The 21,775-nt window shown below is 38.5% G+C and overlaps 1 protein-coding gene across 4 annotated transcripts in view; it reads right to left on the reverse strand.

The window, feature by feature from the left end:
- Positions 1-7,770: 7,770 nt before the first annotated feature.
- Positions 7,771-21,775, reverse strand: part of col4a5 (collagen, type IV, alpha 5 (Alport syndrome)) — a 91,608-nt gene continuing 77,603 nt past the window's right edge. For 2 of the 4 annotated variants that reach the window (XM_038305237.1, XM_038305235.1), the window contains 11 exons: positions 18,791-18,799; positions 16,636-16,769; positions 16,456-16,528; positions 16,287-16,358; positions 16,062-16,190; positions 15,582-15,680; positions 15,152-15,364; positions 14,886-15,063; positions 14,696-14,810; positions 10,301-10,473; positions 7,771-9,515 (listed from right to left, as the gene is read on the reverse strand). In XM_038305237.1, the coding sequence (XP_038161165.1) occupies positions 9,434-9,515; positions 10,301-10,473; positions 14,696-14,810; positions 14,886-15,063; positions 15,152-15,364; positions 15,582-15,680; positions 16,062-16,190; positions 16,287-16,358; positions 16,456-16,528; positions 16,636-16,769; positions 18,791-18,799 (1,277 nt within the window). In that variant the 3' untranslated portion in view covers positions 7,771-9,433. The remainder of the gene's footprint in view (positions 9,516-10,300; positions 10,474-14,695; positions 14,811-14,885; positions 15,064-15,151; positions 15,365-15,581; positions 15,681-16,061; positions 16,191-16,286; positions 16,359-16,455; positions 16,529-16,635; positions 16,770-18,790; positions 18,800-21,775) is intronic. The other 2 variants (XM_038305238.1, XM_038305236.1) reach the window with 1 other exon arrangement.

A 21,775-nucleotide genomic window follows, 5' to 3' on the forward strand; every position in this document is an offset into this window, starting at 1 on the left:
GTGTGTGTGTGTGTGTGTGTGTGTGTGTGTGTGTGTGTTCCTTTCCCCTTGGCTCCCTCGTTGTCTCCTCACACCTGCTCCTTGTCAGCTCGTTAGCCCTCCCTTTGTCTCTGTCAGCTATTTATGCTCTCCCTCTCCTCTCACTCTTTGTTGGTTCCTCTGTTGTTGCTGGTCCTGTCATCGCTGCAATCGTCTCTCCTCGTCTCTCCCTGGCTCCTTCTACGTGTTTTCCCTTGATATCTCCATGGTTCTGGTGTGTTACATTTTAGTTGGATTTTTGGACTGCCTTTGTTAACCAGTTTTTCATTAAATCTACAAGTATTCACCTCAGCCTCTCTGCCTCTGCATTTGGGTCCTCCAAACCTCAACCAAGACGTGACATGTTTTAATTGTGGATCAAAAAAACCACTGGGCCAAAGACTGTCCTATCAGCGCAGAACACTCTTATCCCAGAGATAACAGGAAACAGGAAAACCATTTTTACTAAAGCGTGACTAGATGAAGAATCAGTTGATGTTTTTGGTGCTTGGGAGTTGCTAAATGCCTTGACTGTTAAGCCATATGTTGACATTTTTGTAAATGGCAGGAAGGTGACATTTCTATGTGATACTGGTGCATGTAGAACTTGTGTTAAAGATGATTTAAAATTGAAAAAATCTCATGACTCCATGACAGGTTACCAGAGAGTGTTTTTCACAAAAGGCTAAAATTAGGGATCCCATTTCTGGCAGGGAATGTTATTCCTCAGTTGTCTTGTCCCCATCTTGTCCTATTAACCTGTTAGGCAGAGATTTGATGGAGCAATTATCGATAGCTGTATTCCCTGTTAAAGGAGGCATGACTGCTGAAAGAGTTGAACAGGTGATGCTCACCTCATCAACCGAGGGTCCTGTTTATTATGCTTTAAACACCTGGAACAAACGGGACCCATTCTGGCTTTCTAATTTAATGCAAATGGCTAAACAAACCCTTACTAAGCCAGAACATGAAATGCCCCTTAGTCAACTCCATGTCACTATGAATACTTCTCAGAGTCCAGACACAGACTATGCACAGCAATTTTTGAGAAACGAGGTTGTCCCAATTAGCTGTCTATATTTATACACTGATGGAGTCTCATTTGCTGCTGCAACTGTTTTGTTACCTTCAGAGCTTCAACCTTTGTACAGATTACCATGGCTGCCACATATATCACTTTTCCGTTCTAGTGGAACACAGTGGATAGACAGTGGCCCCCGTTTGCAAGTAGCAGATGCAGCTACAGATTACACACCTCCAAATCACTGTGGTTGGTCCTTTAGCGTTTCAACTGGGCTAAGCAGACTTGAGCTTAAGTATGTTGTCGACTCACAGACCAGAGTACATGAGTTAGAGTGACAAACTGAACTTTTTCTAACTGAAAGAGAGGAACTGGATTTACAAAATGTTCCTCAGCAGTTATGGTCAATGAGCCCAACAGATGTAGGTCTAATTACAACTATTTCTCCAGTTACCATTCAACCAAAATCACAATGGAGGCCCAGAATTAAACAGTACCCTCTGAAGAAGGAAGCACAGGAGGGTATCAGACCAGTTGTAAAAAATTTACTCATGGCAGGAATAATCAGACCATGCCCTAATTCCCAATGCAATACTCCCATCTTTCCAGTCCAGAAGGCTAATAAAAAAGATTGGAGAATGATTCAGGACCTCCGAGCTGTAAATCAAGCTGTACAGACCAGAGCCCCTGATGTTCCTGATCCGCACACTCTGTTAAACACTTTAAGCCCTGAAAACAAGTATTTTTCAGTTACTGATTTAAGTAATGCTTTTTTCTCAGCACCAATTCATCCTGACTCTCAATATTGGTTTGCTTTCACATTTGAGGGTAGAAAGTATACATATACCAGACTTCCTCAAGGCTTTGCGGACAGCCCTACTATTTTTACCCAAGCTATTCTGGCATGCCTGGATGATTTTGTCCCCAAATGTGACAGCCATATTCTTGTCTATGTAGATGACATTTTAGTAGCAGCAGAAACAGAGGATGGTTGCAGAGCTGACTCACTCCAGTTACTGCAACACCTCTGCAAACAGGAAATAAAGTTTCTAAAGATAAGTTGCAATGGGTGAGACAGGAAGTTCTTTATTTAGGTCATTCATTGTCTGCTGATGGAAAACGTATTCAAGAAACAAGAAAAAAGGCCATTGCTGATCATCCAAAACCAGTTATAAAAAAACAGATGATGGCTTTTCTCGGGCTGTGTAATTATTGCCGAGCTTGGATCCCTCACTTTGCTGAAAAACACAGCCATTGCTAGATTTGATCTACTCCTCCCCTATGGCAATAACAGACAAAATACAATGGAACTTGGAGGCCGAGCAAAAGTTTGTGGAGCTTAAAAAGGAACTTATGTCATCCACAGTTTTGTCTTTACCTGACTACAAAAAACCTTTCCATCAGATGATCGACTGCAAAGACGGTTTTATGACCTCTGTGTTATTGCAAGAACATGGTGGCAAAAAAAGCCTATAGCTTTCTATTCTAAAAGGCTGGATCCTGTAGCCCAAGCTCTCCCAGCATGTCTACAGGCTGTGTGCACAGCTGCAAACACTGTAGAATGCTCATCAGATGTTGTCCTGTACCATCCGCTCACATTACATGTCACACATGCAGTGGATGTTTTACTACTACAGGCTAAGATGAATTTCCTGTCACCAGCTAGACATCTCTCATACACAGCCATTCTCTTATCCCAACCTCACATCCAGATTAAGAGATGCACAACATTGAATCCTGCAACACTCTTACCCACTGAGCATGATGGAATACCACATAACTGTATGGAAAGAACAGAACAATTGCAGTTACCCAGACCAGATATCTCAGATATCCCATTAACTGAGGGAAAAGTGTGGTTTGTTGATGGGTCCTGTTTCAAAGATGCTAAGGGTAACACCCTGACTGGTTACGCTGTTGTTGAATCTCCTTGTAAAGTGATAGAAGCAAGGCAAATTCAGTCTGTTGACTCAGCACAGGCGGCTGAGCTTATTGCTCTGATTAGAGCTTGTACGTTAGCTAAAGATCAAAAGGTTACCATCTACACAGACAGTCAGTATGCCTTTTCTACTATCTTCTTTTTTGCTAAACAGTGGGAAAGAAGAGGAATGAATACTTCTATGGGCAAAACAATAACACATGCCAGTTTACTGAAGCAGCTTCTCCAAGCTATATTACTACCACAAAACATAGCTTTATGTAAATGTGCAGCACACAAAAAAGGGAAGGACGCGGTTTCCTGTGGTAACAGACTTGAAGATGAAACCGCTAAACAGGCAGCATCAGGGGTTTTTGGTATGTCTGATATAAATGTGTCAAAAGATGAGGATGATAAATCTCCCATGGATTCAGAAGGTTTAAGGAGCAGACAAGAGCAAGCCCCAATGGCAGAACAAAATTATTGGATAAAACAAGGAGCTACTAAATCAGACAGTGGAATTTACCAAGTTTGTGATAAACCTGTCTTGCCAAAAAGTTTGTTCAGAACTGCAGCTATTTTGAGCCATGCGCCTTGCCATGTTTCAACAGCAGGGATGTGTAATGTTATACAACAACATTTTACTACCTATGGATTTCATTCTTATGCAAAGAGTTTTTGTAAAGCATGTATCATATGTATAAAACATAACCCACAAGGCAACATGAGACCTAAAAGAGGACAGTTTCCTCCACCCAAATTTCCATTTCAAAAGATGCACATGGATTTTATTGAGTTGTCGCAAAGCGGTCCATACAAATACTGTTTAGTTATGATTGATGCATTCTCAAAATGGGTTGAAATCTTCCCATCAGCTAAAGCAGATGCCATAACTGTAGCAAAAGCGATTTGCAAAACAATTATTCCTAAACATGGCATCCCAGAGATCATCTACAGTGACAATGGACTACATTTTGTGAACCAAGTGATCAGTACTATAGCAGACAATCTAAAAATAGATTTAAAAAATCATTGTGCGTATCACCCACAAAGTGCAGGATTAATTGAACGAACGAATGGGACACTTAAGAGCAGACTTAGGAAATGCATGGAAGAAACAGGAAGGCCTTGGCCAGAATGTTTAGACTTAGATAAACTGTATATGAGAATCACACCTACAGGAACAGGGTTGACTCCTTTTGAAATCATTCATGGAAGACCCTATAGAATCCCACTAGTCCAAGCAGACCTAGATAAAGCAGAAGAAGAAGAAACTTTAGCTGACTATATGAGAAAGGTATTGCAGGAAAAAGAAGTGTCAAAAGCAAGTTTACTGCCGAATGATTCTGTCTCCCAATAGGAACCACTCAGCATTAAGCCAGGAGACTGGGTGTTCATCAAAGTTGTTAAACGGAAAACCTGGTCCAGTCCACGTTGGGAGGGTCCATACCAAGTTCTTCTTACAACCCCCACGGCAGTGAAGATCGCTGAAAGAGACTCTTGGATACACCTCAGCCACTGTAAGTAGCAGCAAGTGCTGGATTCCTAGTTGGAACGATGGGGAAGACCAACTTCAAGGGGTTTGGTTAATTAGGGCCACTCGTCTCAATGTTGGTGAAGCAATCAACGATCCCCGTTCTGTAGTGTCCTAGGGTAAATCCGGTGTCACTGTAACTGACCAGAAAATGGAGTACTCATGGAGATGGAGCCTCTTCTGTGTTGTGGCTGCAGCGTGTCTACTACTACTGATGTCCGAAACCACCACTCTAAGACGCAACAGGAAATGGGTACGTGGGTCAAAGACGTCTCACTGGATGACCCAACTTTCCTCAAATCATCCTGACAATATGTGGAAAGCCTATGTGACTATGCTGGCTGAACAACAGAATAAGACTAACTGCTATGTTTGCTCTGTTATGCCTACATCGACACAACAGCCTAAACTGTTCAGCAGAGCCATGCCTTACAGTGATGCCTACTGTTTCCTATGGGTTGCCGCATTTGCCCTAAATCCTAGAAAGAATTGCATTAACAGCACACATATTGATCCTGCTGTAACAAGTTTAACCTCCTACCAGACTGAACTATGGTGTGTGGAGTGCTGCAATTCTACATATGTGTTTCCAGACAATTCGTTCAATGTCACAGGCTACCCGACACCTTTTAAGGGCTTCATCAACAAGAAAGAGAAACATCCTCTCTGTGTCTCTAAGAACCGCACAAAAGGATCCATGCACCTCGGAAAAGTCACCAACTTTCTCAGCAAAATCAATGACTCTGATCCTTTGGGGGTGAAGTTTGCTAATGCTGAATCCTCTTTCCCCCAATATGACACGCCCCCTCACCCTGTGGAAGGAGGCTGGTACTTGTGTGGAGGCAACAAAGCATTACCAGACAATTGGTCAGGTACATGTGCACCAGTGTTTGTTTCTGACCACACCGTGTTCCTGTCTATCCAGCATGTAGAACAAAACCACAGGAAAAAGAGGGAGGCTGGACTGTCATCACACTTCAAACCCCATGATCCAATATGGGGGTCCAATGTTCCTGCTGAATTCCGATACTGGACAGTAGGTGATATGATCATGCACTCAGCTATCCCATCCATCGGCTTGGGAAAACATGCCCTTCAGATAGAGACTATGGACTACAGACTGAAATTTCTGGTGAATATCAAAGTGGATATCGAGAAAGGACAAAATAAAGTTTTAAGTGAAATACGTCTGATGGTACTACAAAATAGAATGGTTTAGGACATGTTAACGGCTAGTCAAGGTGGTGTTTGTATTTTGATTGGAACTGCCTGTTGTACTTACATATCTAGTGAAAATGAAACTCATATTGAAGATGCTATGAATAATCTTATCGATCTGCAGAGAGCCATGAGTGGTGATACTCAGGGTACTCAGTGGGACTCCTGGACATTGCTAACCACATGTGTGTGTTTCCATGCATTAAGTCAATGGTTGATAGAGTTATAGGAAATGCTATGCTTCAATACCAGTTGCTACGTGATGCTGAACCTCTGGAGCAAGAAACAGCTTTTAAAAAATAAATAAATAAATAAATAAATAAATAAATAAATAAATAAATAAATAAATAAATAAATAAATAAATAAAAGGGGTAACAGAGTGACGGACCCACCGAAAATGCAAAAAGCAAGAGGTGGAAATCCTGAAGTAAGATGTGTTACCTCTTATGAATAAAATGTAAAACAGGGGGGAGATGTTGGAGTTATTATGATTTCTGTTGTTTTATTATTTCTGTTGTTTTTATCATTTTATTCATTTATATCTTTTATATTGCTTTTAAATCATTTGTTTTTCAATGGTACTGTCACCAGTGGAAATAGTGTATGCAGGTCATAAGACGGTCAAATGTTTTGCGAGAATGAAGCACAGAAGTTCCTGTTTTTCATTAATTGTTGAAGCACAGAAGTTAAAATTTCATGACCCCCGACACCTTTTGTAAAAGCGTATACTGAAACCAGACATGTTCCCTATCTTAAAAGTTCATGCTATGTCTAACAGATTGCTCAATAAATAAAGCCTGCAAGCGTGGAGCAAGACGAAAGTGCACAAAGAGATCCCAAAGCTCTGTGCATTTTCCCTTTGCAAAGCCCCATCAGGAAAAATCTTACAATGTTTATTTCTTATAGGTTAAAGTTGGGGAAACTTAAAAACCCTAACAAGAAGTACCTTACACCTTCCAATAGCAACCTGCTCTGGTCTTGTCAACGCCTCTTAAAGGTGAAGCATCTAGCAGGACTTGGTTTGTCAGAGGAAGAGAAAACAGCATAAGATGTAAAACACCTCGTCATCCTTGAATGGCGTGAGTGGTCCCAAATGCTCAGAGTTGTTTCTGACAAATTGTTGAAATTTTGCAGTTCACATCTGTTCTGTATCTGTTTCTGTGTCTATAATATTTTCTTTTATTTTGCATTTCTTGAAGTTCTGCCAAATCAAACGTAAAAACTAAAGTCAAAATTCTCTAATTAGTCACAGTGGCAAAGAAAATCATCTCCTGAGAATGTGTAACCTAAAGTTTGAGTGCTTTAACAGAGCATCCAGATAATTTTATAGATAAGGAGTTTGCGTTTTTCTTTTCTTGCAGCTCTATGAAGGGACATCTTCTATTATAAAAGTACTTGGTAGGACTAAATATCTATATGAATAATAATAAACTAATAATTAATTAATTTTTAATAGTTCCTTTCATCTGTTGGTAAGAGACGAGAACATCCAAGATTGTTCTGCTTTGGCCTTTTTCTAAAGTTACACCAGTCAATGTATTGGTTTTCTCACTGTAGTTAGGTGCAAGTCTCTGTTTTTTCCTGGTTCTGGATAGAGCATATTGACAGACGAAAAAGTTTTTTCTTATCTTAAATGCTAAATCTTTACATTCTTTTTTTATTTAAATTTTTTTACAATTTTGATATAATTACTGCTCTAAGTGGGTTGCTCTGTCAGCTAAAGGCATGTTTTACATTCTTTATACACCATTTAAAGATTAATCAATTATTAAATAAGTTGATGATTATTTCAATTATTCATTAATCACTATTAATCCAATTGTTTCAGGCCAAATAAAGCCATAATAATAGAAAAAAATCAAAAACATTATGTATCTGCGTTTGCTCTATTTCACAATGATCTTCTCAAACACTATAACATAAATATAATTAAACTTTATATATATTTTTCTTAATTAAATTTGATTTTAGGCATGACTAAAATGAGTATTACCGGAATATGTCAGCTATATCTGTAAAAACGTAGAAATTTAATTAGAAGACAAAACTTTAGACATAGCATTTATTTCAGTTTTAAAAGTTTATAACAACTTCTGAGTAACATAACAAAACAGAAACAAAAAAAAAAAAAAAAAACAAATGCACATCTTTAATCGAACCCGAAGTTGACAATATTAGAATTCATAAAAGCAGTAATGAAAAAAACCAACAACAATAAAAAAAAAATCACAGGAAAATCTTAACCTCCCCCCGCTTAAAGCAGCTTTTGCCGAGTTACATCACATCAGCGTTCCCACCTGATAAGATGGGTGCATTTCAATGTACAGACACCCAAACCTGTGTTTCAAGGTTCAAATTCAAGCCAGCATTAAGTGGGTTAAAACATTTTGGTTGAACCCAAATTTCTGGAGCTCTTTATGTTACAGACAAGCCCAGCACCTGGAAATATTATAGAACATGTAGCATCATTAAATCTCTTCTTACAATTTGATCTAAATGTTTTTTGCACAATTAATTTGCAATATTAAACTACCTAACAACACCATAGAATTAAACCAGCATGTATTAATTTTGCTAATCGCTTTAGAAAAGGTAAGAGTGATTGGAATTGGTGTAAATTCTAAGAAACTGGTATATTTAGTGAGAAATGCCCGTCTGTTAAGTCATGTGCTTTGTTTTTGGCTGTTCTGAGGTTAAAATAGGTTTTAAATTTCCCCACAGCCAAAAAAAAGAATAGTGTTATGCTCTTTTTTTTCTCAAATATAAATTTATTATATATAAAATACTGTTCCATTCATATAAGCCTTACTTTGTACAATATCTGAGTGAGCAATAAAAGTAAATGTGTGAGTGCCTGCAAGAGTGTGAGCTAAAAAAAAAAAAAAAAGAAAGAAAGAAAGAAAAACCAACCTGGAAAACTGTCACAACAAGCAGCTGGTGCAGCTTTAGACTTAATATGCTAAAAAAACAAAACAAAAAGGTGTTTTACACAATATACACATTTTATTACTTACAAAAATAAAAAGGAAGAGCAATGTGTAGGTTGATGGTTAGCAGGTGGGATACAGCAGGGTTAGTTCTATGAAACTGGATGTAAAACGACAGAAGGATGAGAAAGAAATAAATGTTTTTATTTTTTTTTTCAAAATGCATCCGGTCTCGGTGAAGGAAAGCTCATCAGTGCATCTCGCATCCTGGATATTCCAAAGTCAAAGTGCTGATTTTGTAACCATTGGAGACTGCCTGCTTGATGTAAATAAAGCCAAAATAAAAAAGAGTAGAAGGAAAGATGTAGTGTGACACATTTTTTTCTTGCAGCAAAATGTCATTAGTGTTTTTTTTTTCTTTAAAAAATAAAAGGAGTCCTTAAAGAGGGAAGAAAAGAGTGAAAAAATGCACTTTTGTAGTCATACATCCATCATGGTACCATATAGCGAATATTTGTCTGCTTTCATTTTGAGGTACTTCTTAAGAAAAACAAAGACTAAATGAAATGATATTTATGTCAGTTTTTTTTTTTACTCTTCTCTAAGCTGTGTTGCACAGTAGCACCATTGTTTCAATTTTAGATTTTTTTTTTTCTTTTCTTTTTTTTCCCCCCACAAAGTCAATGCACCATTGGAATGCCACCTTCTTGCCATGGCGACTGGAGCCCATGTCGTTCCTCCTAACGTGTCTCGCTGTGTTTCTTGCGTCCTCCGCTCTGCTCTCCGCCACGTGATATTACGTTCTCTTCATGCAAACCACACAGCGGCTGACGCGTGTATGTAGGTTACCTGCTTTTAATGTCTCTGACTGGGGCTTCCTGTGAGGGGTTTGGGAAAGAGAACAAATGTGAGAAGTTGTAAAAAAAGAGAAAATGAAGCCAATCCAAATTTAGTTGAGTTGGCCTAGTGGGTTAGAGCAGAGTGCTTGTGTTCTGAGAAGGTTGCAAGTAACCGGTTCAAACCCCACAGCCTGCACCCTGGGGTCCTTAGCAAAACCCTTAACCACAGATTGTTTCCCAGGCGTCGCACTATGGCAGCCCACTGCTCCCCAAGGGGAAGGGTTAAATTTCTCCAGTATGAGATCAAGTTCAATTCTTATTATCTAATGTGTGATAAAGACACATCTGGTTAACTTTCTTATTTTGAAGGAAGCTTTGGATTCTAAAAATGTAAAATCTTGATCCGCTGTATATATGTGGATGCACTGTATATATACCCCATGCACCTTTTTCTCCTTTTGGCACCTTCTTTTGACTATTGAGCTGATCTGACAAGTGAATTTCTCGACTGAGAGATCATTAAAGTCTGTCTTACCTTATCTTAAATTAAAAATTTGCTAAAATTTTATTTTTTTTAGGACTCTGACCAATTCAGAAAATAGCAATATAAAAGAAAAAAATTCTTTAAGTTTATGTATTTTGTAGGAATAAGCACAAATTATAGTAATATATCACTTTGTAATAAAAACACACAAAAGTATACTTTATTTTCTAAGAAAAAGACATTTTCTTTAAGCTTTGCAGCTTTTCTGTATTTTTTCCAGGGAATCAAGTATAGAGGGTCTCTGTAGCCCCTGTAATATGTGGGGTTCATGTAAACCTACCTGAACATTTCTGAAACCTCCACAGTAGCCAGCCAGAAGCTGTAGGAGTTGCTGAAGTAGTTACAGGAGCCTCTACCGTGGCACTCTATGAAGGGAGCGCTGCGGAACTCCTCCAGGCAGGAGCCTGGGGAGGCCAGCGCCTGACCGGAGCCCTCGGCGCCTGCGCTAGTGTGCTGGGAAGGAGATGAACAGAGTTTTAGACTCATCTGAGACATGCAAACAATAAAGGAGTTTTGAAATATCTACGGTCAATTGACGAGTGATGGTGCAAGATCTTGTTTCAAAATAGACTCCATTAGGGTAGTTATCTTTTAGATGAGTTCATATTAAAACCTAGAAAAAAATAACATTGGAGAGCTGGAAGATATTTTGAGGGGAATCCTGCAGGAACTGAATAGAACTAAGATCAAAAATCATTTTGTTTTTGAATCAAATATATTTCCTTTGTTTTTTCCTCAAAGAGGCTGCTAAGCTTTAATTGGTGTCTCTCAGATTATCTTTTTATGCAATGCATTCTTTTACTAATATTGTTTCTGAAAAAAAAAAAAAACATTGATGTGAAGGGAAAAGTAAATATAACAAAAACAGTAAAGTACTGAAGCATTAGCCAGTAGGGGGAAATATTGTAAACATAAAATATTTTCCTGTTCTGGACATTGAGATACATTTTATTCACACACCACATTAACAATACAGAAGTTTTTTAATGCAACTAACTGTATATATATATAAAAAATGTTAAACTGTAATAAAAAATCTTTCATGTTTTAATGTTTTTGGTTTTGGAAATGAAGCCAATCTGTTGTATTTTTTATTTATTTTATTTAACTTGTCATCATCCCTGTTATGGCCTCTGAACTAAAGACGAAATATGAAACCAATTACTAATGAACAAAAATGCTGGCAAGTAAAACGTAACTGATTGCACCAATTCATCCATTTATTTTAAAATTTCCCTTATTGACTTAAAACTAAAGGTGTTGCATCATGAGCTTCAGCTGTATTTAGATAGGATCACCATTTTTATATGCTATTTTAGGGGTCTGCAACTTGCAGTCCACAAAACCTCATTAGGTACACTTATATTCAATAAGGGTATGAATTTAATAAAACATACCCTTCAAAAAACACCAAAAAGTATTAATTCAATTGTTTCTTTGTACATGAATAAAGGCATACTCGCGTGTTGAGGTAGTTCAATCTGAAAAACTCACACAGAGAAAAAAAGATAATTAGAAGAATTTATTGATAGAAAGTATAGTCTTTGGCGCTCAGACCTCGGCAGGAACATTCATGCTGAATTATGCTTTAACATGCATGAGTAGATAAATGAGAATAGGGATGTTCCCCGGGCCTGAAACTGGTGGTGGTTTAATCGGAGCTGGTTGACAAGGTGATCTGCTGAGCAGAATGTGGGACTAGAAGACTGAGGGAGCTGACGCCAGGCTTCACTCGGAGACTCGGGAACTGTCCATGATGAGCAAGCATGAAGCGACAGTGGAGAGGAAAAACTCCCCCTTGGGAAGAAACCTCTGGCAGAACCGGGCTCAACATGGTGGTCTTCTGCCGGACCAATGCGGTGAGACAGGGGATGGTGACAACTGGGATTAATACTCTCTGATGAGGTTGAGGTGAAGTCGAGTCATGGATGACGATTCAGCTGCGATGGCGGGGAAGGGGATGGAGGTGGGTGAATTGTCGTCTGAATCGAAGTCCGACATTGCGATTGCAGGATAGCGGCTGGGATGAAGATTTGGAGCGTTTATAAAGTGAGAGCAGGACGCTGATTGGGCTTGTGGTGGAGTAGTTCGAAGCTGAATGGCTCGCTTCGGAGACGGATTAGCTTCTGATTGGATGGAGGTAAGTCAGAGTTTCTTCAATTGAACTTCCGCTAGAGCTTCATTTTAAAGTGTATTTACAGAAGGGTTTAACTTTATATAAACTTGCCACCTATTTTCTTTTTTTTTCTTATATCATGTAATTTTCCAGGGAATGGACAGTTGTACATATATAAATATAAAAATGAAAATGTTAGAAATTACATTTCTAAGTTAATTTGTATAAAATCCTCAAACATTCTTGTTAAATCCTTCTCTAATTACATAATTGTCAAACTGACTTCCAATGTTTATTTATTATTTATTTTTTTTAAAGCTAATGCGTGTAATGGAAATAGTGAAGGACTTTTTTAGTTGTTTTATGCACAAAACTATGACAAAAGCCTAACTAAATCAGGAAATAAAACAGCATGATTGGCTGTAAGGAGAGCAGAGACAGAGGACACTCAATGTAATGCATATTACTATGGGTATGCTGGACTGACAGGGTATGCTGAGCTGATGCTTATAGTGTCAAACTAGCATAAGCGTTTGCAAATGCGTATGCAAATCAGACGTCTTTTGATGCATATTACTATATGGTGGCCTGACGAGGTATGCTGAGCTGACTGAACACCGGATAAAACCTGATCTCCAGTTTAAATATATTCCACCAATACCACTGAGGTTCAGAGTGGGGAGAACATTCCTACAGATTACACCCTTTCAGGTGTCACTGGCTACGTTTCCATTAACCATCAAATTGCAAAATTGCAATTACAAAAATAAATTTTCTTAATGGAAACATTTCAATGAAAAAAAAAAAACATCAAATTTTTTTGTTAAAAATTTTTTATGCTTCAATGAGGTGTTTTTTTTTTTTTTTGTATCTGTCATTACTGGCTCCATCCCAGAAGCAAGATCCGTACCATCAGCTCATTTGCGTATGTACAACCAGATATACATCCAGGTCGCCATAAATACTGTAATTATGGTACTAAAATTACTTATTTCTATCCTTTACTCACCAAAGAAAGGTAATACACATTTCTGGAACAATTTTGATGCTTTTTACATTCTCTTTACATTTTGTCATCATCGGACATACCCAGAGTAGTCCGGCAAAATATGATTAAACCATGTTTATCTGCATTTTAGTCATTTCTTTCTTAAGGTTACGCACTATATTCCATAAGATTAAGACCCCGTCCACACGAAGACGAACCCTGGCCTAAACGCACAAATTTTTCACCAAACCAGCCTCTCATCCACACGAAGCCGGCATTTCGGGGGTCTGTAAACAATCTTTTTTTTATTCAGCCTTCAGAGTGGGAAGATTTCGAAACGCCATTTTCGCGTTTCCATCTTTACGCCCTAACCGCATATTTTTTTTTACACGCATGCGTCATAGCGTCGCCTCTACACACGCATGCGCGACCAGTATCACAACAACAATGGCGCCGTTGCTAATGCTACTCACCCTGCTGTCGGGCTTACAACAGAATCTTCTTCTTCTGGAATATCTCCAGGAAGAACAGAGCAATATCGACGACATAGTTCAGCACCTGACTTTCACTTAACCACGAAAATGGACCCGCAGGGCAACCATTTATAAATATTAGTGGGCATTCCCCAACATTTCGTGGCTTATTTTTGCTTTGACACCACAGCGCCACTTACAGGCCTGGCATACATTTTGCAGCGTTTTCATGCATTCGTGTGACATTTATTTTACGTCTCCGTCTTTACGGCAAACGTTTTGGAAAATATCAGCGTTTCGTGTTCGTTTTGACTTCGTGTGGACGGGGCCTAACACTAGATTTATTTTTAAATCTGAAACCACAAAAGTTAGCTCCCAGAAGTAGCATAGGATCACATTTCCTGTACAAATTGGGCACAGAATGAGTGATAAAACAGAAAGGATTTTAAGGCATTTATTTTCTCAGGAAATACATTATCCTTTAACAAATTAGAGTTTAGTATGCTAAGTGTTTTTAAGAAGTGAAAAATGTAATTTAAGTGTTCTTTACAAAATAAAATTGAGGGCGACCCGGATGTATAGCCTACCTGGTTACACATGCGCAACTGAGCTGACACTACGGATCGTGCTTACGGTACGGATCGGGTAGTGACAGGATAGAAATTCTTACATTTCGCAAAACTGCAATGGAAACACTTTTTTTGCATCACATGGGGCAAGTGATCATGACCTGGACCTTACAGCCTCGTAAAAAGACGAAGAAGATCGGAAGTAGTTGGAGGATGATGGCTTCTAATAGATATGTGGCTGAAATTTGGATACATCTCACGCTGTTTTTTTCAGCTATTAAGTGAAAAAACACATTTAAATGCAATTTTAATCGTCGTTTGTTATTAAATAACAGAAATTTAGTGGAATATCAACACCGTTTTTTTGCACATTTGCACTGGAATTAGAGTTAGCGTGGTTTCCCAAATGGGTGCTGAAGCTGAAAGACAGACACGTTAAACATTGGGCTAATTTAATCTTATCACCTAGAAGATTTCTGCCATAAGGAAGCATTTAAAAAGTGTTTTGTGCCCCCGTATGTCTTCTTACCATCATGAAGGAGTATCCAATCCACAGGAGACTCCAACTGGCAGGGCAAGAAGGAACCTGGATGGTCTGGCTGTGGACTGCAATCACCATAGCTGGAGCTTCACACACGGAACACCTACAAATACACACAGAAGGATATTTACTACCTAGAAATCCTGTCCTTTTATTTCACCCATCCTTCCATCTGTACCTGCTGATGAAAGGCTTGATGCTCTCTCCAGTCACAGCCTCCATGGACATAGGCATGGGTTCCGGAGTGGACAGCCAGTAGGAGTAGTCGTTACGGGCAGCAAAGTTGCAGACGTTGTTGATGTTGCAAAACATGAAAGGCATGGGGCTGAATCTGCGCAGACAGCTGCCGGCTGTGCCTATGTTACCGAAATCAAATCAGGAGTTTGTTTCTGTTGCAGGTTTGTAGAAAAGGTATGAGGGGATTGAAATTAAGCTGCTGCATACCGAGGTCCTGTCCGTGCGCCCTCTCGTTGCCCTGCACGTATAACAGAGAATATCCATCATAGATGGGGTTCGTTCCATCAGGACAGCTTGGTGGAAATTCAGTCTGGCTGTGTCTGGTGAGGAGGAAGCCGTGGGCTGCTGAGCCAGACCCGGGAATACCCGGCGGACCCTGTGGTCCATCTGAACCAGGTGGACCAGGGTTGCCCTTTAGACCTGGGGAAAGAGAAAACGATTAAATATAATAAACACAGTTAAATGCATTAAATGATAAGAGAAAGCTGGGTTTTAAATAGTTTTTTTTTAAATAGCATAAAATTAAATTAAATTATATGTAATTAAATATACATAGTGACCAATTGAGTAAAAATAAATCCAAATTAAAAATAGACATATAACTTTTTAAATTTGGACAGTAAGTTGCATTTCCTACCAGGCCGTCCTGCAGGTCCAGTGTCTCCTTTCCCACCCGGTGGACCGTTGAAGCCTGGGGGACCAGGTGTACCAGGATCTCCAGGTGGACCTGGTAGACCTAGAAGAAGGAAAAAAATACACTTCTACTTTAAAAAAATCAGTACTCTCATGGTAATTTTCAAAACAAAAAAAAGACATCCTAAAATGATAAAAAAGGCATAGTATTTCTTGTAAAATAAACATTTTAGCCTCATTTAGTGCTATGCAATTGCATTGCATTTAACTTATAATCCTTTTTGCCATTTCAGATTCTCACAACATAATTTCAGACAAAAACAAGGTGAGTTAATGCTTTTTCAAAAGCTATTTTTAGCAGAAAGTTGTGTGTTTTTGTTTGGAAAGCCAAATCTCAAAACAGTAAACAGCTTTATAAATTGAATCTCCGTGTCTATGTCAACACAAAAATCAAGCCAAAGATAAACAGCCCTGTTTCACCCACCTGGGGATCCAGAGGGTCCGGGGGGACCAGTGGACCCTGGTGGACCTGGACCTCCCCGTGGACCAGGAGGTCCTCTGTCTCCTTTCACTACTATAACAGGTTGCCTAGGAGCCGGCTCTCCAGGAGGACCTGTGTGGAAACAATCCATGAAAAAACTCATTAGCTTTAATATTTAGATTTTTTTGGGTTCTGTTCTTTGGAGCTGAAAGTGTGTTTTTCACATACCTGGAAATCCATCCGCACCAGGATCTCCAGGAAGTCCGCTTGGACCAGGTAGTCCTGGGTCTCCCTTTTGTCCTGACAGAGATGAAAGGAACATTTTGTTGTTATTTACAATGTATGCTAAGAGCTGACATAACTGAAGGAGGCCAAAAAGCCTTTACTGGGAACTAACCTGGGAAGCCGGGAGTTCCTGGAAATCCTGGGTCTCCCTTTATACCCGGGCCCCCAGGGCCACCAGCAGGACCCTTATTTAAAAAAAAAAGGGAAAGCAATATTAAGACAGAAAAAATCAGCATTTTTTTCACCCATCTTTTACTCTGTTACCAGTTGTTAAAATAGTACAGGATCTTACCGGAGGTCCTGGAAAACCAATATCTCCTTTCTGACCAGGAAGGCCTGGCTGACCTGGATTTCCAGGGTTACCCTTCTCACCCCTACCACCGCCACTTCCTGGCAGCCCACGGGGACCCTCTGGTCCAGGGGGACCTACAGATGCACAGGATAAGAGGTCAGGTTTCGTAGTAATGTTTACAACACAATATGATATCAGACAGTCATTTCAATCACAAAATGATCACGACCACCATTTTGTAAAACATTAGAATAATGGGATCTGCTACTGCACAATTACAGTTTAACATAGCAGCTTTTGGTATAATCGACGTGTTGATGTCAAAAATACCCATTACTCTGCATAAATCAATATTTAGTATATAAATAAGAAGATAAACAAGCTTAACCAAAATAAGGAGTGGAGCCTAGTGGTTAGGGCATATAGCTTGGAATCCTGAGGTTTTTAGTTTAAATCCCACTCCCACAGACTGTCACTCTGGCTCTCTGAGCAAAGACCCTTAACCCCACACTGCTCCCTGGGCGCTGCACAATGGCAGCCCACTGCTCCCCAAGGGGATGGGTTAAATGCAGAGGTACATTTGTCCAATGTGTGATCAATACAGTTCAATTATTTTTATCTGAACTTTGTTCTGTAACTATATAAATCTATCAGACAGCCTTACTGTCACTTTAATGTGTAGCAAGGCAAGTTTATTCATAGAGCAGAGTTTAGTTCAGAGACAATTCAAAGTGCTTTACATGGATTAAACATTAAAATAGAAGGAAAATAAAAGCAGAATAAAAACAAGTACAGATAAAAGCCGGTAGTATAACAAATGTGACATTTGACCCACAACCTTAAACTAATAATTCCTCAGTTAACAGTTTAACTTCTATGGTCAAACGCATTTCTAAAAGAAATGAATTTTTAACCTTGACTTAAAAGAACTCAGGCTTTCAGCACTTTTACAGTCTTCTGGGAGTTTGTTCAAGATCAGTGGAGCATAGGAACTAAATGCTGCTTCTCCATGTTTGGTTCTAGTTCTGGGTGGACAGAGTAGGCTGGAACTAGAATACCTGAGTGGTATGGGAGGTTAATACACAGACAAAAAATCTGTTATGTATTGAGGTGCTGACCCATTCAGTGATTTATAGACTAACAGAAAGATTTTAAGGTCTATTCTCTGAGCTACAGGGAGCCAATGGAAGGGCTTCAGAACCGGGCTGATGTGATCTACTTGTTAGTTCTAGTGAAAACATGGGCAGCAGCGTTTTGGATCAGTTGCAGCTTTCTGATGGACTTTAGACATACATATGCAGACACTGTTGCAGTAATCAATTCTACTAAAGATACATGCAAGAAGGAGTTTTTCTAGATCCTTCTTGGACATTAGTCCTTTAATCCAGAAATGTTTTTCCGGTGATAAAAGGCTGACTTAGTAACTGCCTTTATGTGCCTCTGAACGTTCAGGTCTGAGTCAATCATGGCGCCAAGATTTCAGCACTAATCAGTGGTTTCTAGCTGCAGTAGCAGAAGCTGTGAGGTAACTCTAGATCTCTCCTCCTCCATTTAAATAATTGATACGCGTTGGCATTAAATTACTAACTCACTAGAAAAGGTAAATGCAGTGCAAAGAAAGACAATGTAAATATTGTGCTTTCCATTCCCTGGAACTTGAAACATAAAAGGTAGAGAGACATTATCACCAAAGTGAATGAGTTTAATATTTATTTTCACCCTTGTCTTCTTCATTGTTTGTATATTGTAACCATGGCGATCGTTACAACAGATGAAAAAAACAAATTTCTCACCATATGCTGTGCATATAAATAGCACAGAGTCATATCCTATTAAGAAACCTTACTGTCAAATCAGTAATATGTTGCTTTTATTATAAAGATAAAAAACACAAAAGTTATGTCAACGAAGGAAGAGGGAGTTTATGTGTTTTATTAGTCCTGCTTGAGACGTCCATGTGGTCCTGTAGAAAAAAAAACATCCATCCATCCATCCATCCATCCATCCAATCCATCCATCCATCCATCCATCCATCCATCCATCCATCCATCCATCCATCCATCCATCCATCCATCCATCCATGGTTTCCAAGGTGACGACACCTCTACATCCATTACTGTTTCACCCTGTTTGATCATAAACCATTGAGTCTAACCTGGAGGACCTAGGATTCCCAGAATTCCCAGGTAAAACGGCACAAGGATGATGTTGCAGGGCAAAAAAGGAAGAAGAAGAGGTTTAGACAGAGGAAACAAAAACCAGAACATACAGGGGGTGCTAATCAAATCCTAACATTGATATATTTCTTTAAATCTATGTCTAGATCAAAGTTTATCTTGATGTTTGTCCTTTACTTACAATAATCACTTTTTACTATTTTTTAAGTATCAATTAATTCAGTATTTACAATATATATTTTTGCCACATTCCATATAACCTTACTTACTTTATGTGTTGTTAATTAAACAGTGAGTATAATATGCATTTGGTTAACAATTAAAGAAATATTTATGTCTAACCAATGAGGTGATCAAACCCTAAATTAATCTTTTAATACTGTAACTGAAGTTTAATTGCTATATATTTAGTATATTATTGTCTTGCTCCACTTGTACTTTTTCAAATATTTCAAGTTCCAACAGAGAAATTTGACTCCTTTTGGTTTTTCTGAAGTTTTAAAATGATAAAATATTATTTCACTTTTTACCTCAAAATAAGCATCAGCAGCCCATCAACAAACTCTTTTTATCCATGGATTGACATTCAATTTATACATTATTCCATTTTTTAACTGCAGGCAATTTAAACAACCAGAGTTTATCCATTTAAGTATCTTAGTTCTTAAGTGTTATGTTAAACAAATTCTGAAGCCAAATCATTGTAGAAGTGTTCCCTAACATGATTTATTTTGTTTGTTTATCTTAGTATAATACTTCATTCTATTTGATTATATAGTCCTGTTTGGACGTATTGCCTATGAGCATATTTATGAGAATTTTCACCATTATCAATCAAATTGCTGTGTAATTTAATAATGTTTTTGCTGTCCTTTTTCCTTTAAGGGTCGATAAATATGGTTGGTAAACATTGTGTTTAATCTTTATTAAGCAAATGAAAAAAAAAAATTTTTTTTTGCCTTTCTGGGTACATTATCATATTGTATTACTAATAAAGCACCCGTTAGTGTCTCCAAATATTTTCTGCTATACTGCTTGTTTCTGAAATAGACCATTTAATCCTAATCAAAAATAGGAAATTAAATACAGTAATAAATAATATATCATATTAAAGCTGCAGCTAATTGTATTAGTTGTATTTTATGCCTTTTTTAAATCTATTGTGGTTTGTGGACTTTCAGTTAGCCTAAGACTGAGGGTTCAGATAAAGTCTAGGTTCTGGAACTCTATAAATCCATTTACACAGCAGTTTCACTCAGAAGTTGCGTGATCAGCATGGCAGCAGAAGTATCCCATTGGATAGTTTGGTTAAAGCATCTATTACTAAACAAAAACCATAAAAATGTCAAGTTGCTGCACTTAATGTTTGTATAAATCTCCAAGTTGGCTTAAGCTCTATTGAATACCAAGGAGCTACCGAGGGTTTCAGAGCCACTTTAGGTGGCTGTGGCTTCAGGCTATCAGGCCATGACTGAAATTAGTTCAAAATACTACCATGTGGCTGATAAACTAAAGCTTATGTTTGTGCCTTATTCATAAAGCAAATACTTGTCTAATAGAATTGTAGGGAAAGCATTTTAAGCTTGTTATCCCCTCTTCCATTTACATATTTAATACACATTGGCTTTAACATGCTACTCAGTACAAAATGTAGATGCAATGCAAGAAAGACCATATAAACATGGTGCTTTCCTGGAACTTGACAAGTAAAAGGTAGAGAGGCATAATCACTGAAGCCAATATGTTTCAATTTCCATGTTGACTATTGTCTTCTTCATTGTTTTTATATTGTAACTGTGTCGATCGATACAACAGAGAAAAAACACTTTTCTACATGGTATGCTGTGCCTACAAACAGCACTGAGTCAAAACCCCCTACATGTTTAAAGGTAGCATGTTAACCACTAGCTTAAAGGTGCATATGCCTTCACAAAAAGGATAAAAAAACTTTTAATTATTGTAAAGCAAGGTGATATACACTACACGTCCATCCTGATAGTATTAAGATAATCCTTTTTAACCCTCCTGTCGTCCTTGGGGTCAATTTGACCCCATTCAATGTTTATCATTCAAAAAATATTAGTTAACTTTTTTTTTTTTGCTTCATATTTCATGACTTTTCCTAATTAGATGGGGACAACTGGTAAAGCATAAAATTTTTGTGATGTTATTTTTTTAATGTGCTGAATACATATTACACGCATTGGTTGTCCTCTGGGGTCAATTTGACCCCAAGCTGTTTTAGCTGCTAAAACTTGTCAGTGACCTAACATGACAACACCTGCAGGTGCAGAGTTGATACATTTTAGTTGATACATTTGAACTGAGACATCTGGGGATCTGTGTGACCTTCTGAACTCAAACCTGCCAAAGTAGAACAGATTTTTCCCGCCTTGTGAAGGGTGGGTTATTCCTACGCCATTGGTAGTTCATGCCAAATCAGGGAGGAGCAAACATAAGCTTGCACTACAGTCCTCTATCCAAATCATTCCTCACTGTGCTCTGAGTATACTGCAATCTGCACACTCTCTTTTTGAAAATGTCTTCTGGAAAAAGGTTTACTGTCAAAGAGGTTTTGGAGCAGCTCTTTGACAGTGAAAGTGACTTAGAGGAGACTGTCTCTGAGACTGAGGATTGTGTTGAGGAGGACCCTGATTTTGAGGAATTCTCATCTGATGAGAATGAGAGTGTTGACCCTCCTGTTGTCCCTCAACCACCAGCAGACACAATTTCTTCCAAAAATGGAAAAATAATATGGTCCCTTTCCCCACTGAAACAGCAGGGTAGACATAGCGCAAGTAATATAATCAAAATGGTTCCAGGACCCACCAGATATGCAGTCAGCCATGTTGATGACGTCATCATTCGAGCTCTGCATAACACCATCAATCAAAAATATTGTGCTTGGGATGACAAATTTAGAGGGAAAGCGTGTTTATGGGGACAGTTGGAAAGACTTGGAT

Source organism: Cyprinodon tularosa, unplaced genomic scaffold (assembly GCF_016077235.1).
Source record: "Cyprinodon tularosa strain WSP-4 unplaced genomic scaffold, ASM1607723v1 ctg553, whole genome shotgun sequence".
In the NCBI taxonomy this organism is placed as follows: domain Eukaryota; kingdom Metazoa; phylum Chordata; class Actinopteri; order Cyprinodontiformes; family Cyprinodontidae; genus Cyprinodon; species Cyprinodon tularosa.